This window comes from Protomyctophum parallelum, assembly GCF_964188405.1.
Source record: "Protomyctophum parallelum genome assembly, chromosome: 5".
Taxonomy (NCBI): Eukaryota; Metazoa; Chordata; class Actinopteri; order Myctophiformes; family Myctophidae; genus Protomyctophum; species Protomyctophum parallelum.
The window spans coordinates 43423587-43440631 of NC_139702.1; the positions used below are offsets into that span (position 1 = coordinate 43423587).

The 17045-nt window shown below is 44.4% G+C and overlaps 1 protein-coding gene across 2 annotated transcripts in view; it reads right to left on the reverse strand.

The window, feature by feature from the left end:
• dlc1 (DLC1 Rho GTPase activating protein) overlaps positions 1-17045 on the reverse strand; it is a 156675-nt gene that overhangs the window by 28102 nt on the left and 111528 nt on the right. For both annotated transcript variants that reach the window (XM_083765822.1, XM_083765821.1), the window contains exons 6-7: positions 4109-4180; positions 2134-2215 (exon numbers count right to left, since the gene is read on the reverse strand). In XM_083765822.1, coding sequence (XP_083621948.1) covers positions 2134-2215; positions 4109-4180 — 154 coding nt within the window. The remainder of the gene's footprint in view (positions 1-2133; positions 2216-4108; positions 4181-17045) is intronic.

Sequence of the window (17045 nt, forward strand, 5' to 3'; positions counted from 1 at the left end):
CAAACACACACACACACACACACACACACACACACACACACAAACACACACACACACACACACACACACACACACACACACACACACACACACACACACACACAAGTATACGAGTTAAAACTATTCATCTGGTGTCAGTGAGGCCAGATGTAGAGTTGCTGTCCGGTAGGTGATGATCCAGCGTTCATGGCCATATCCTGAGTGTAGAGGGTTTGATGATGTCAGATCGACATCGTGGTGATCGACCTACGGTAAAGTACCGGTAAACTTTAACTTTTTAAGTATTGCAAACCCTCTCACCACTCCACAGGATACACGCTGCGATGTCAGAGGACATGGAGCCATATGAGGTGTGTGTGTGTGTGTGTGTGTGTGGGGGGGGGGGGGTCATCCAGGCTGACTAATGGGCTGCTGATAGACACACCACAGATCTCACTGGGAACAGAGAGAGAAAAGAGAGGGAAACGGAGAGAGAGATAGAGAAATCTGCTGGACCGGGTTGACGAAAACGTATAGGGGAGGAGGAACAGAAAGCTTATCCCCTCAGCCACCTGGCGAGGGGTTGGAAGTGGGGGGGGGAGCTGTTATAGGGCAGATCAAGTGACAACAACGGAGAGAGAGAGAGAGAGAGAGAGAGAGACAGAAGGATAGGGAATTGAGGAGACGGGGGGTGAAAATCTGGCAGGAGGGGATAAAGATGGAAGCGAGAGCTTCCAGATGTACGGAGCTAGGGAACACCTGCTGTGGTTTTTCTAGGGCTGCTACGGAGACAAAGTTTGACGTTGGAGCCAACTCCATTAAATAGCCATTAACCTCCTCTCCCCCTTCATATGGTAATTTATACAGCTGTGGCACCTCGAGGTCCATCCCTCTCCAGCACTGCCCTCTCTCTCTCTCTCTCTCTCTCTCTCTGACTTTATCCATTTATCCAACGCACTCCAATTACTCGCATTTACTCGGAGCTGGCAGACGACACCGTTTGGAATTTAAAGTAATTAGTGTCTCTCTCTCCATATTCAACGTGGATTCGTTCACACATGGGACGATAATCTCATTATACTGCGTTGTTTTCTCCCGTCTCTATAAAAGCCGTGGATCTTTTTTGGCCTCCCTGTTGTTTTGACAGAGGCAGAAATAGAGGCATCGCCAGAGGGATCGTAGCGTGAGCAGCGGACAATCAGGGACGAAACGAGATACGCTATCTCTAGCACAAACGCTCCTAACGGCCAGTGTTGTTTTTGGCAGCACGATTCCATTTTAGTTTAGTCATAGTCTTTGGAATTTTAGTCACCTGGAATGTTTTACTGTTAGTCATAGGTTTACTGTAAAATTACTTGTGCTTTATTTATACTGGATCTCTTGTCCACTAGTCCCTTCCTAACATTTTAGTCTAGTTATTATTTGTAATATATTTTGTCTTAGTTTTAATCGTCATAGCTTAGTTTTCATTTCGTTTTCATTCAGTTTTCGCCAGTGAAAAAAGGTAGTCGACGAACATTTTTCGTCTTAGTTTTAGTCGACGAAATCAACACTGGTTGTGACAGAGGCAGAAATAGAGGATGGTAGCGTGAGCAGAGCAGAGGACATCAGGGACCTCTAGCACAATCTCTAGCACAAACGCTCCTGACGGCGGAGAGAGGAATCATCTGTCCTTGTTTGAAAGGACAGATGGGGGAGGGGGGATAAGAGCAAGAGAGAGGGAGGAAAAGATGGAGAGTACGAGAGAGTGAAAGGTAGAGAGGGCTCCGAGCTGCTTAATCAGGGAACGCTTTCATCTCGTCTGCGAGTTTCCGAACGCACGCCACCTTTTGAAGTTTTCATACCCCCTTCACGCTTTCATTTGGGCAAAACAAGAGATAATACGGATGATGAAGGGAGAGGGAGAGAGAGAGAGAGAGAGAGAGAGAGAGAGAGAGAGAGAGAGAGAGAGAGAGAGAGAGAGACAGAGTGTAAGTGAAACCACAGGAATGGAGCACAGAGTTGGGACAGACAGGGACGGGCAGCAGGTAGGGAGACGTTGGGACAGACAGGGAAGACGTAGGGACAGACAGGGAAGGCGTAGGGAGATGTTGGGACAGACAGGGAAGACGTAGGGAGACATTGAAAGGGCATCGTTTCAATTCAAAGTCTCACCTGCAGAGAGCCTCGATCGCATCCCGGTCCAGGAAGTCATGGTCTCTGGTGACAGAGGAGATGTCCATTGGAAACTGGGCATCTGAAAAAGAGCGAAGGGGGAGAAAGAAATGTGTGTGTGTGTGTGTGTGTGTGTGTGTGTGTGTGAGAGAGAGAGAGAGAGAGAGAGAGAGAGAGATTAGTAAAGGAACATTATCTTGGTCACTAATTGGATCAATGTGCTGAGGTATTGTGCAATAGATTACAAACTCTACCCACCCACTCAGACAACTCCCAAATCCTTGCGTGCACCCCCCCCCCCCCCCCCCCTACACAGTCTTGATGAAAAGCCAAAAAAGGAAGCAGCATCTTAGCCGACCAAACAAACACAGCTGCAGCTTTCAGACCCGGGGCGGCAGGGGGGGATTGGCAGAAACATTACAATAGGTGCCCCAACAATGTTCCAAAGGAATCCCCGATTCCTCTTTTGAGCCTTTATTTCATGTTCTTTTCTTGCTTCTCTTCTACATACAGACGCTCTCAGCACAACCTCTTCTACAGACAGACGCGTATTTATTTATGTAAGCTCTCTGTGGCCAAGAAGTCAAAGCGATCAGGGTGTAAAGATGGAGGAATAGATTCTGTAGACGGTATTTGCTGGAATGTGTTGACCCAACCCTGGATCCAAAGCCTCCAGGGGCAAAGGTGATAAGAAATCATGCAGCCCTTTGGCCTACTGTACTGGAAAAAAACTACCTATCTCTCTGCTTATCTTTAGTGGGGCAATAGTTCTGACAGCACAGACAATGGAGATTATTGTCCTATGTCTTACAAAAGGAAGGGAAAGAAACGAGTTGTTGTACGTCGGTCGGCACAAATTCCACGAAAGTAATGGTCCAGCCATGAGTCAGCAAGCAACACGCAAAGATGTCCAATCTGGTGTGACAGATTGGCCGTTTGAAGTGTATCTGTTATGTGATCAATGATATTTCAACATTCACTGGCTTTCATCGCCTGGCTGGCTGCGCGGACACAAACTGGACGCGCCGTTCTCTTGACAAATTGGATACCTGGCATGGTTGGGTGGCGGTGAGCAATGACACGTTCACCACTACGCTAGAATGGTCTTGCTTTCGCCGTGCATGACATCTTTTGAAAGGTGGACGGTCTGAAACAGTGACATCGACATTGCAGAATAAGTCATGGACAGATCTCGGTGAAAAGGCCAACCGTGATCTTTAACTCATTCTGACCTGAGATCAGATTCATACGAGGTTTCCACTGGGCACACACTGGTCTGATTAATCTACTGTGTGGCAAATTTCAGAATGTACACAGAATTTAAAATAAATCACACCCATGTGAACTCACTTCACACCCATGTGAAGTGAGTTCACATGGGAACTCTTATTATCGTACATCATCATGACGTAAAATAGACACTATGACGTAAAATTCTCCATTCATTGTCAATGGGAATTTAATGTTTGTGTAGGACAACATTTGTGCACATACACCAAAAGCTGAATATAGAAGGGGCTAGCGCCCCTCAAAAACCTGGATTTTTTTTTTCATTTTCATTTTTTTCATCTTCATGTTAAATAGTTAGTGCTAAGTAGCCCTGGGTTTATAGTCAGGGCTGTATCTGCTTGTACAAATACAGAGGCATTGATGGCACGAAGCAAAAACACTTACTTCTAAAGAATGTTTTGTGTGAGAGGGGGGCTGTCAGTGTGTTTGCATGTCTTTGCGTGTGTGTGTGTGTGTGTGTGTGTGTGTGTGTGTGTGTGTGTGTGTGTTTGTGTGTGTTCGTGTGTGTGTGCGTGCGTAGGGATTAAAAAATTAAAGCTTAATCGGAGGAGTAAATATCATGGAGTGCAAATTCACACTCATTCTTTCTGTAGGAATGATAACAAGATATTTTTTGTTAGTGTTAAGATTAGATTCCACCCTGTGTGTAAAATGTGACACTGGGGGGGGGGGGGGTTGTTTTTACCTTCGTAGAGCTGGGCATACTGTGGAAACCCTGCAGCCCGGAGCCAAGTGCAAGCTTCTTTGGCTTCGATTTCTATAGGAGAGAAACACAGAAACACAGAATGGTGGCATGTTATGGGTTGTAAATGGTGCATTTATATAGCGCCGTAATCCAAGGTGAGATTGTGCATTACATTCACCCATGCATTCACACACACATTCATCCTGACACCAGTGTTGATTTCGTCGACTAAAACTAAGACAAAAAATGTTCGTTGACTATCTTTCTTTCACTGACGAAAACTAAATGGAAACTAAATGAAAACAAATAAAAACTAGACTAAAATGTTAGGAAGGGACTAGTGGACGAGAGATCCAGTATAAGTCATTTTAAAATTGGTTGCATGCTGAAAATAGACAATCTACAAGCTCACAACGCGTCGCAGTAGATCGGCTATTTTCAGCAAGTGTAAAATCAGTCATTACGACGGCATCAAGGCCCGCCAAAATACATTTTAGTAGACTAAATCAACTGTGGATTTATTCAATTAAAATCTTATGACATTTAGTCGACTAAAACTAGACTAACACTATAACATTCCAGGTGACTAAAATGTGACTAAAACTAAATGAAAACTGTTCAAGAGACTATGACTAAAACTGAAATCAAAGTGTGCTGCCAAAAACAACACAGATGCCGGAGGAAACCATGCAAGGCACCAACCAGCACATCAGGAGCAATTAGGGGTTCAGGCAGTGTCTTGCTCAAGGACACTTCGACACTAACTCTGGGGGAGCCCAGCCCACAGGGTTCGAACTGGGAACCTTGCGGTTTCCATCCGGTCACTCTACCCCTGAGCCACTGCTGCCCTAGCCTCGGAAACGACGTTCTTATTTCCAGGGAGAAAAAAAAAGTCTGGGACCGAGTCCACTTCAATTCGGCATAGAGTAGCGCAAACGTTGATCACTCTCTGCTGATTTCTGATCGTCTGCACTTTTGTTAAATTGACGCACACACGTACACACACACACACACACTCCTCTCTCTTTCTCTATCGCTCTAATTAATTAGTCTCATGACGCGCAGCTGCGTCTACTGCCGTCTAGATTCTCCCAGGAGCTGCCTATGCCATAGAAAGCATAGGTGGGTACAGAAAACACAATTACATCAAACACTAAAATAATAGAATTGCCAGTTTATTAGCCATCTCACACACGTTGGTCATTCTCCTGTCATGTTTCTAAACCTATAGGGCTCAATGCAATGCTCACACAAACAGTGTTAGCTTCCTCATACACAATCTACGTGTATGAGTGTATGTGTGCCACACTAGTACGTGCCATAAGACATTCCTTTCACTCCTAACTTGAAAGAGACCAAGTATTACCACTCCCACACATTCTGAAGAAAGTTGAAACAGTTAGTATACATCTCGACAACATTGTCAGGCCAAAAGCATGCGCCCACAGTCTCTTTAAACAGAGGGTGCGACATTTGGACTCGTTCTGCTAAGTGCTATCAGTTGTGTTCCACTGTGTGTCAAAGGAGACATTGGGGACATCTCCCAATTATCTGTGAAAGCCCTTAGATGACATTTGCCAAATGGTGTCCCACACCTCTGTGTCCTAAACAATTGCTCAAGGCCCTGCTGCTTGCAGCGAACAGGCATTGTCTTCTTTCACAAATACAAATCAATGCACAGTTTTGCACACTAAGAAAATAATAGTACAGAAGACCAGCTGAGGTGGACAAAGGCAGGAAGAGAGATAGCAGATGTAGCAGCATTAAGCCATCAGTAGCCATGATGAGCAGTTGCTATTCAAAGTGCAAATGCACATTTGTGACCAAACTTGACACACAATAAGTCATTGGATTTTTGTTTTGTTTCTTCATGTCATATGAAAGCAGGGAATCATAGCTTCAAATTGACATATTATTGGTTGTTCAGTTTGACCCACCAGTTTTTGGCTTATAGAGTAATGTCTTACAGAAAACAGCGAGTTGAGAAAACAAGCTTGAAAGGGTCACTTCTGTGGTCTCTAACATTACACCTAGCTACATGTCTAGATATAAATGATAATAATGTTTTTCTCCTCTAACAGTTAGTCTTGCCACTGTTACTGTCTCCGTATCAAAAAGAGTCACATATGCCGAAAACAAACGTAGGTACTCGTAATGTCCTAGTTTTAAATGCTACAATCTTTACAGTCGGAGGGAACAATAGCTGCTAATGTCTCTTTCCCCCCGTGGTGCTACGTTTGACTGAGCATGATTAAGCTAATAGCAGCCATTCATTGGTGAAGAGTGGTTTGCTTCATCTCCAGATCAGCAGCCTAGCAGTTCCAGCTCATTTCAGGGATAAATTACACCCAGGAACTGCGTTTCTAAAAAGACTCATTTAGGCTATACTTTGTTGTAAAGTCGTGCCTGACAGTCATTCACCCTAAACTAACAAAATGTCAAGTTGAAAATAAAGTTTATTTTCAGCGCGTAACACAGAACAAATTAGGCTTAACTCACAAGAAGATAATGAAATGCAGTCGTCAGAGATATCCGACCCATCCCTGTCTCGAGTATATATATAGAGACTGCGGGGACACGTGTGACAGATATAAGAAACATCTGGATGCATTTGATTAGATTAGAAGGTAGACATTCAAACTGGGAACTGAGATAGCCCATATGGAACACATCTGAAAAAAGTTTTTTTTATGTTATGTGGTGATTATTACACTGTAATTGGTATGAATATGTATTTACCTTTTCTCAAAAATAGCAGACCTACAAGCTCATACTCGGTGGCGCGCTATGAGCTTGTAGATCTGTTATTTTTCAATAGCTAAAGTATAACATAATGCTTAAAACACCAAAAGGGGTTCCCACCGAAAATGGATTAATAAAAATATTGAAACAGGAGAAAAGGTTTCATGCTGTAGTGTGTAGACTCTAGTCTACCCACCACAGCATAAACAACATTTACATACCAACAACAAGCCCCAGACTGCAGACAATACAAACCCACTGGGCAACAACAAGGTGTGACAGACAGGGTCTCCTCTCCTCCCTGCACTTCCAGGGGCAAAAAGAACTCTCACCAGACGAGTCACCCCCTGTGACACCAACATGCACCCAGGTGTCAAGTAACACTTTAATGAGCGTGTTTCACCACTCTTTATGTGACAATGGAGCCCCATTTTCCCCCTGCTGTGGATGCGAACGGCTACACAACGTATTGCAATGCTGCCTGTATGTGTATTGGGCTCATGCCCCATGGGCTAGGTATTTTTAGAGGGTGGTGGTGAAGCCCAGTGAAACATACAAATGAAAGGGTAATTATACCAACATTCTGGAAAGCAGGCGGTACACGGAGTGAAGTGAGCTCTGTGTGTATGCATACATGCGCATGTGTTCTGTGTGTGTGTGTGTGCATGTTTGCCAAATCCAAACTCATGTTTAAAGACAAAACCACTCAAAAGACAGTGGACTCATTGACATGCAGAATAGAGACAGAACTCCCTTTGCCTAACAGACAGCTATGGAGTCTAGCGACTAGCGGGGCCTTTCACAGCGGTGTCGTTTTGATTTTAGTCTTAGTCATAGTCTCTTGAATAGTTTTCATTTAGTTTTTGTCACATTTTAGTCACCTGGAATGCTTTAGTGTTCGTTTTTTGTCGACGAAATCTACAGTTGATTTAGTCGACTAAAATGTTTTGGCGGGCCTTGATGTCGTCGTAATGGCTGATTTTACAATTGCTGAAAACATCTATTCATATATTCACTTTTGATAGACCTTGATAATTCAGATGCCCAGTGCAGATATTCAATCATAATCTAAGGCAAGCTTATTTTTATTTGAATGTATCTTGGTTTGGTTATTGACACCTAGACCGGTCCTGTTTCAGTCATACTGCTGCTACGACACCTTAATTGCCCCCACGTTTTATCTTAAAATGACAGTGACTACTAGACGGGATCAAAAATAAATATCACGGCATAGAATCACAACCGCGTTCATTCAGTGAGCCTAAATAACAACAGCCTTTTGTCTGCTTGCAGGAAGTGGACATGGGCTTTGGGCAGCTGGCGAAAACAACCTAACAATAGAAACAAAGAAATATATAAATAAAAAAACGGAACAATTCTGTGGTTCTAAATAGCACTTCATGCACCCACCACGACCCTTTGCCTCCTCAAATGTACTCCCATAACTTAAGGTTGTTGATAGGGTGTGTTTGATGTACATAACTTAAGGTTGTTGATAGGGTGTTTGATGTTGTGTTGTGTTGCGTGTGTCCTTCCCACCGTCCGCTACCCTCATTCCTCACGCCTTGCCATGGGACTACCTCACTTCCTCTTCCTTATTTCCTCACAGGAAGTGAGCTGAGCAGCGCTGGGCCGGCGCTGCGGACCACCCTGGCTACAACACTCCGCCTTCGTTTGTCTCTGGGGCAGATAATAGGGTGGGGCAACGGCCAACACAAACAACGTCTCCGGTGATTGTGTGTGTGTGTGTGTGTGTACAAGCAGCAAACGAGCAGCAAATGCTGTCACGGTTCAAGACCGCCACAAAGTCAAACTAGTGGACAAGCGTCTCCTGTCTATTATATTATGATATCTCTAATCACAGATTTAAGACTCGAGTCATAAAGTTAACCCATTCTGGACAGGTTATACTTTAGCTATTGAGAAATAGCAGATCTACAAGCTCATAGCGCGGCACCAAACACAGAGAAGTAAAGCAGAGAGTTGTGATGGTGAAACGAGGAGGCCGGTGCAGTAAAACGTTCCAGATACAGCTGTCATTCCCACAGCTATAAAATGTTACATGTTCCGGAATGCTTGGCGCGCACACACGGTTTACCAAAAAACATTTCAGCAGCCGCTTTGTTTTATTTATCTTTCTATCATGTTCTTTTTCACTAGTAACTCCGTGTTCAAGTATAGAGCCAAAGTATCCTCACACAGCAGATGGACTTTGTTAAGTGAAAAAGCACACCGTGTTCACTGTTTGACAAGATCGAGGTCTGCTTTGTGCCATTTATTTTCCTACCCAAGCTAAAAGCATGGCGGGTCGGACCAGCATCAACAACAACAACAACAGTATCATTCTACTACTGGCATCTGCTTTCCTGCCAGCCAGGCAACACACAGGGCCAACACAACAGTACAGTCCTGCCAGCCAGGCAACACAACAGTACAGTCCTGCCAGCCAGGCAACACAACAGTACAGTGCTGCCAGCCAGGCAGCCAAGGCAGGCAGGCAGCACACAGGGCCAACACAAGTACTACCTCAGCACTCCTTTCTCCTGCTCCCTAAAGAACTTCATCTTTGCCGTTTCTATATATTCTTGGCGTCAGACACAGCTTTGTACATAGGACATCTGTACACTACAGTAGATGACGTAAACATTGGCGAATTAGCTAATATACAGTACATGGTCCCATGCATAGGGAAAGACAAATGCACGCACACACAGCTGGATAGGCCAGTGCATTGGGCCGCGTTCCTGACCAGATCATCGTGTCCTCCTGAGGGGGCCACACAGGATGTCTGAAGCACGTCCGTCACAGCCAGAACACAACATGGCCAGAAGAGAGAGAGAGAGACAGATGGATACATACCGTGCCTCTCAAAGCAGACCGAGCAGTGCAACAACTGTTGCACAGAACGAATTCACTTCATTCCAAGAATGCCTGTGTGTTAAGGGCCGATGTTTGGGTTGTACATGTCACGTACGGAATTATTTGCGGCATTCGTCCCATTTGATGAAAAAAAATATTTCATAGCAAAACACTTCGTTTTGACTAACAACGGCGAGAGACGTACACTCACTCTCAGGCCCCATTTCCAAAAAGAATTATGAACCCTAAAAGTTCTTGCTCTGAACTGGTAACCAAAGTGGGCGTGCCACTATTCTACAGCTTGGAAGATGCAGAAGCCGATGGCAAAACAAGCCAAAAAACATCATACAAAAGAGAAAATAAAGGAGAAACTCAAACTGTAAGTGCCATACATGAATTGATGATGTGCGATTGAATTTCACCTGTGACTTGGGAAACTTGAACCAGTCATATTGGAAACCTGGGGCAGCTGGGGACTGCTGCTCTGAGTCTAACCATCCAGCTATGCCGCCACCAATTACAACGGTTCTGCCTATATAGAACTGGTCAAAACACAAGCGTGAAGGTTTGCAGCTCGGTTCCACAAAAGGTTCCAATAAGAATCTAGAATGGAACCACTTCTAGAACCAAAAGTGCTTTTGGTGGAGAAAAAAAGGGTGGAAGAAGATGGAAAGAGAGATCAGAAACAGATAATTCGACTAATAGGAGCCAAGCCGACGCTAATAGAGATTTCATATGGATCACGAGTGGCTTTTCCCCCCTGGAATTGTGCCAAAGTTTAACTGGTTGGGGGCCAACGAGGCGTCAGCATACATAGCCCTCTTATCCAACTGTCCGCTTCTAAAATTACCCAGCAGCACCCCACTGTCATTTCCCTCCATTGCTCTCTCTCTTCTCTTGCCCACATTTCTTGTGCTGTTTCTCTCTCTCTCTCTCTCGCTATCTCTCTCCCAGTTCAACTCTGCTCGCTCCTTCTCTCCTCTCTCCCCTTTTCCTGTGGCAGGAAATTCTCACAATTGCCGGCCAAAGTTTTTTCCCCCAGTGCAGCAGCAAAAGGTCTGGCTTGGCTGGGTCTGAATGCTCAGATCCAGTGGGAGTTTGTTAGCAGCTACTAAACAAAGCAATCAGCTCCCCACCTCAAAGGCTTTGCTTTACACACATACTGTACATGGTAAAAACCGGAAGACAAGAGTCCTCTGAATACAATTATTGCTCTGGTCTTTGATGTCAGGGCCCATGAAGAATAATGACAATTAACTGTTGGTGAATTGAGGCTCCTTGTGAGTCCTTATCTGAAATGACCCAATAGTCATTATAGGACCTCAAAGCGCTCAACCAACCAAGGGGGCTCTATCTAATCAATTCGAGGATCTGTGAAGTCTGTGGGTCTACGACAGGTGATGTATTAAACTGGGCCAGAATGTGGTTTGTTGGCAATCATATATAAATTATGGGTATGGTATCCCTCCCCGTCTCCCTCGCGTTCCACGGAGAGTTAAGAAGAGATTCTTCAGAGACGCTTTCCGAGGTCGCGTTGATATCAGTTTGATGTACATGTTGTTATGCTGAATGGGTAGAGACGGGAAGGGGAGGCCATCTGGGGAACATAAAGAGTCCTCGGTTCACATCCCAGCTCTGTGTTGAAGTGTCCCTGAGCAAGGCACTTAACCCCTTACTAACAAAGGTCTCCCTTTTCTCCCCTCCAGTTTCGGACCAATTCATGTCCTGTGAGTGACGCTTTTTAAATGTTCTCTTTTTAGATGTTCGTCACAATACTGTAATAATAGAAAAATGCACAATAACAATGACCTTCTTTAGTCTACCGAAAACTAAGACAAATACATTAACAATCCCCAGAGAGTATTATAGTGGAATGCAAAGTTGGAGGCTGACTGTCACTGAACTCTCCAATGGGTATCAGATTTTGTGATTTTGGTTGAGAGACATCTGGGGTTCCCCAAGTCAAGACCGTGTCTGGCTGCAAAGTACCGGTAAAGTGAGATGGTGGTGCCCCAAAAATCACCATCTGGTCGGCCTCCAACTGTGCCCCTTGCACGTGCACACACACATGCGCGCGAGATAATAATGAGGTTAGCACCATGGCCCGTTCCGGTTATGTAGCACCCAGTATCAGTCGCACACATGCAGACACGAACACACACATGCACGCACACACACACGCACACACTGAGCAAAGCACAGCTGGCCCAGATGGATCATCACAAAGCGAACCCTGAAGGCCTGTGGTCCCCGACGACAGATTTATGCTCATACCAATGGCCGTATAGCCGTGGATCAGGTGACCGGTCAGAACACATACAAAGCCTCTCATCATGAGCCCTGCGAATGACTGACTGACTGACCCTGAGTCAGATGACCGTGGGCTGTTTGCTTTTGGCCACTGACACATATGCCCTCGTAAACAGATCTCAGGACAGATTGGTGTTTATACTCCAGTCTATTATGGCAAAGAGCAGGAGGATGAGGAAATACAGAAGAGAAGGACGGGCCAAGTGCAAACAGAACGACATGTTTCTTCTTCACAGGACATGCAGAACTTTGTGTGTGTGTGTGAGTGAAGTGGATGTATAAATCCTTCAGATAAGGCCCCCGACATGCTTCCTGTTTCCAATGAAGCGCGCTCCCCCCCCCCCCCCCCCCCCCACTCACACAGCAGTAAACGCTGGCCAGTGACTATACCTGGACGCCAGGAAGGGTATATGCATAGACTCAGGGTTACTACATGTCTGGGACTGTCTATACTCTATAGTCAGTAATACCGTAGTTAGTAGTTGTTGTTATGGATTGTTTTCCATTGGTTTTTCACATGCAGCACACTCAAAAAGATCTCGAGCGGGAATCTATTTGGGGAACAAAGTCTCTGTGTGGACTGGGCAATGTCACTCGCCTTGTGTTATGATGTGTGTGTGTGTGTGTGTGTGTGTGTGTGTGTGTGTGTGTGTGCGCGCGCACTATTTGTGAGAATGTGTAATGGTTCCAGTGCATTTCCATTGTGTGCTGTTATCAGTAGCCTAGTACATTGACATCCTTTGAGATATAGGGTTAGCCACAGCCTACATGCCATAAGTAAGAACAGGGGGAAGCGGTTTGAAGTAATATGAGAGATGTCTGTGTAGAGTAGACAGAAGAGCACAGTGCACACAGCAGCAGCCCACAATTCCACGTTCAAACACAGTTCTAAATAGGGATTTTACACAGCCACTAAAAACAGAAGGCATTCTCCTAAAATTCCTCAGCAAAAGGTATTCATTTAGGCCGCATGCACTCCAGGCAAACGCCAAATTGTGCTCAGACAAATTGCAGGCATGCACTGGAATTGTCAAGCAAGCCAGCCAGCCAACCGCCAATGGTTGTTCAATGTTTAAACAGAACATATCCCTGAGATTTTTAACTAAATGTTAGCTTGACGTTAAATAGTCCTCTAACGATCCAACACTAATTAAAGTGGCCTCTGTCTGTGTGCGTAAAAGGGTCTAAACATGAAGTAGATTTGGACAAAGTAGCCTAAACATCCATCAAACTGTAAAAATGCAACAGAGTATACTAGGCTAAGGCTACCAAGGACTTTTGTTATCTTGGGATTAATTCACGGAGCTGTATGGCTCCTTATAGGCTATGACAGCGCACACTGCACTGCATTGATTCCAGAGTTATTTTTTTCCAAGCCCAAATTGAAACACGTACGTCTTTCCATGAAGAAACTTAGCCGAAACTCTACAAAAATAAGTTCTAAATCAAATATTAAGCCCAAGGGAACCGCTACACTGCCATATCAACTTTGTATGATTACTAGACTAGTATTATCGTTTCAATTTGTAGGACTAGTCTATTATATATTCTTTACTTATATTCGATGTAATTGAAATGTTAATGAATGTTTGTGGTAAGACTAATATAGCTATACTTACGAGTTAAAATCATCTTTAAATCTGTCTCTGGGTCGAGTCGCTGAGTGTCCGTTAAAGGGTTTAACTCCAATGTTAGGGCTCAGCCCGCATGATAGATCCAACGGAACAGAACATATGGAACAAAAACTCAATAAAGTACGATCATATCTCCAGATGTCCCCTGGTGGTGGTGGTCCTCGCCGCGAAGCAAGACAATACATCCATGGTTAGAGAGAGAGAGAGAATTGGCGGCGTGGTGGTTTTCAAAAAAATCTTTACTACACCAAGAAGACAAGTCTACAACTAGCTACAACTTCACTGAATGAGCTCCCCGGTAGGAATGTGAATGGAGCGTGTGTTAGTCAGGCTTTTGGAATGGCCAATTCATCCGTGGCTCCACCTCTCCTCTCCGCGCGGAACCCCCTCCTCCTCCTCCTCCTCCTCTATACGGCCCACCTGATGGTTCGCTAGGGGGGCTCAGAGTCAGACAGACACGCACTGACTGGACTGGAGCCTGGATGGATGTCCCAACTCCCAACAGAGCAAGTGGCGGCTTTGCTGGCGGCTACAGATTATGTGAGGGTAGATAACGTTCAATTGGGGGGAGTGCGTCAGAAGTCAGAACGCGCAATTGCTGCGCGCAAACTTCAATTATTGCTCTGTGACAATAGGGAAGAGATCATATTTTTAGGCCTACTTTATTTATTATTATTATGTATTTATTTATTTCCATTGTTATGATAATTATTTTTCGGTATATAGGCCTATTAGGCGTTTATACCAGGATTTGACCGAGGGTGATAAGTCCTCTCCACAGGACACTCGCCTAGAGTCCGCCTAGTCATTTAAAGTCTTATTTCCTCGTCTGCACTGCAGCTCAACAACAGTTGATGCTCATTTAGCATAATAGGACCAGGCTCTGTCTGATTAGCATATACAGGAGAGACAAACAACCGCCCCTTCTTTTCTTTGTGACCCGAAATTAGTGTGAAAAGAAAGCGCAAGTATTAGTGAAAAGAAACAGTTGCAGGTATGATAACAAGCTCACAATGTGTTGCATGCTATTTAAAAAAATATGGGGGTCCCTGCAGGCACAAATGATAATTTCAGATGGGGGTCTGTGGACTGACTGATTGATTGATTGAAGTACTGTATTTAACAGTTTGCAGAATTACAGTAGGCTATAATACATTTCAAGTACAACTCAATACAAAAACTGCCAACTGTGAGTGGACGGCCCAATAAAGCATTAGTACACTTGTTTACAAGAGGTTCCACCTTTTTTCAATTCATCATAACATTTAGAGACAAATATACACTTCTATAAAGCCAAAAACAGGAAAATGCATGAAAATGTCTGAGAGAACCACAGGTTTAAACAGTAATTTAAAACAATTTGACAGCAAGCCCAAAAATAAGCAACTGCCAATATTTAACAAGCAACTTTTACAGAAAAAAACAAGCCCAGCAACTACGCTTATAATGACAAGCAGACCTGGCAACACAGACACTGTTGTAGGACAAGGTGTAAATTAGGCTTTAGACTGACTGAGGGAAAGCCTCCACATCTTGGTAATATTTTCCAGACCTTAATTGCTTTCGCTCCCTCTGTGTGTGTGTGTGTGCGTGTGTGTGTGTGTGTGTGTGTGTGTGTGTGTGTGTGTGTGTGCGTGCGTGCGTGCGTGTGTGCGTGCGTGCGTGCGTGCGTTCATCTGTGCACGCGTGCTCTTTTAAAAACCTTTTACTGTTTTTCATAGAACCTCTGAACCACGTCAGTCAGTGCTTGGCCGGAGCCAGCCATGTTTTATTGCCATAGTAACACACTGACTCAGTGGAGGAGTACTAAAGAGGCACCATATGCGGCTAGTGGGAAATACGTGTAATGTGGAGCAAGGATATAGGAACAAAAAAAAGCAATGATGGGTGATGGTGATGATGCCGAAATTCCTGGCTAGCCCTGCAATGTGTTGTTGGCTCAGGCTAGCCATACTGGGCCCATGCAGCTGACAGAACAGTCACAAGTGACTCAAGACTAAAGACAGTTCCTCCCAGCTATTAACGAGTGGAATCATGAGCCGGCTAATAGCTTCTCGGTAATTTCCCTGGCCCACGGAAAACCCAAAAAACAAAACAGTCACGTGAATATGGTGCATGGTCATTTAGCTAAAAAGTAATACTAAAACAAGAGGTGAACTGACTGACCGTTATTATTTGTGATGCAATGTCATGTAAGAAAATCAATGGAAGGGGCGCCCGGCGCCCGCTGGCCTAGTGGTCCAGGCGCATGCCACATATAGGCTCTGGCCTGGCAGCGCATTGCGTGTTCGAGTCCCGTTCATGACGACCTTTGCTGCGTGACTCTCCCCTGCTCTCTCTGCCTATTTCCTGTCCGTCTTCACTGTAACTATCAATAAAGCCGAAAAACTAATCAATGGAAACCCTCTTATGAGTCGATGGAAGTGCGTGCGTGTGTGTGTGTGTGCGTGCAATAGTTCAATAGTTCAACGATGATGAATACAAAATGCAGACGGAGCAGTGCTGTGATGTGTGTGAGGCATCATCATCATCAGACAGACAGACAGACAGACAGACAGACCAACAGTGCTGCCAGTTGCCCAAAGGGAATGTGAGTGATGTGCCTCTTTAGAATGCATATTATTATTATTATCACTCATCACAGTCTCATCACAGGCCGACGTGCTTGGCTTATGATTCAGAATCAAGATAGAGATCAAATCAAACTTTACAGAAAAAAGGAAATTAGATTTGATGTGGGATCGGCGGATAAAAGCTTTTGGTGTTTTAAGCATTATGTTATAATTTAGCTATTGAAAAATAGCAGATCTACAAGCTCATAGCGTGGCACCGAGTGCCACACTATGAGCTTGTTGGTCTGCTATTTTTGAAAAATCGTGAAAATGCAGTGCAAATCTTATATATATTCTTTCAGAGCCAACGTTTTTAACTCAAATCTTTGCGAGAGGTCCCTGGAACAACATGTTTTCAGATGGGGGTCAGCGGCCAATTACATATAATCTTGGGGGTCCTTGACATAGAAACGACTGACATAGAAACATGGTTTTTTCAGAAGACATTTGTAGAATCGTTCCCAGGTCTAAATGGGTTTCTCGGATCGTGACAACTCATGACAACAAACACAATTCTTTGGGCCGATCAAATAATTAGAATAATTGTCATGAGTTGTCACCATCCGAGTTGGCTTTGACCGAGGCTTACAGGTCTATAAATAAATACTTTATGAAACGTCTATGAGAAAAAAATATTATAAATTGTCTTCTGGGGGCGCTCGTCGGGGGAGGGACTGCGACGCTCAATAGGTGTCAAAATAGATTAAAAAAAAAAAACATATATTTTCACTGTTTGTTGTACGACAAAGTGGCCTCTACATAGAGCACAAGTGGTAAAAC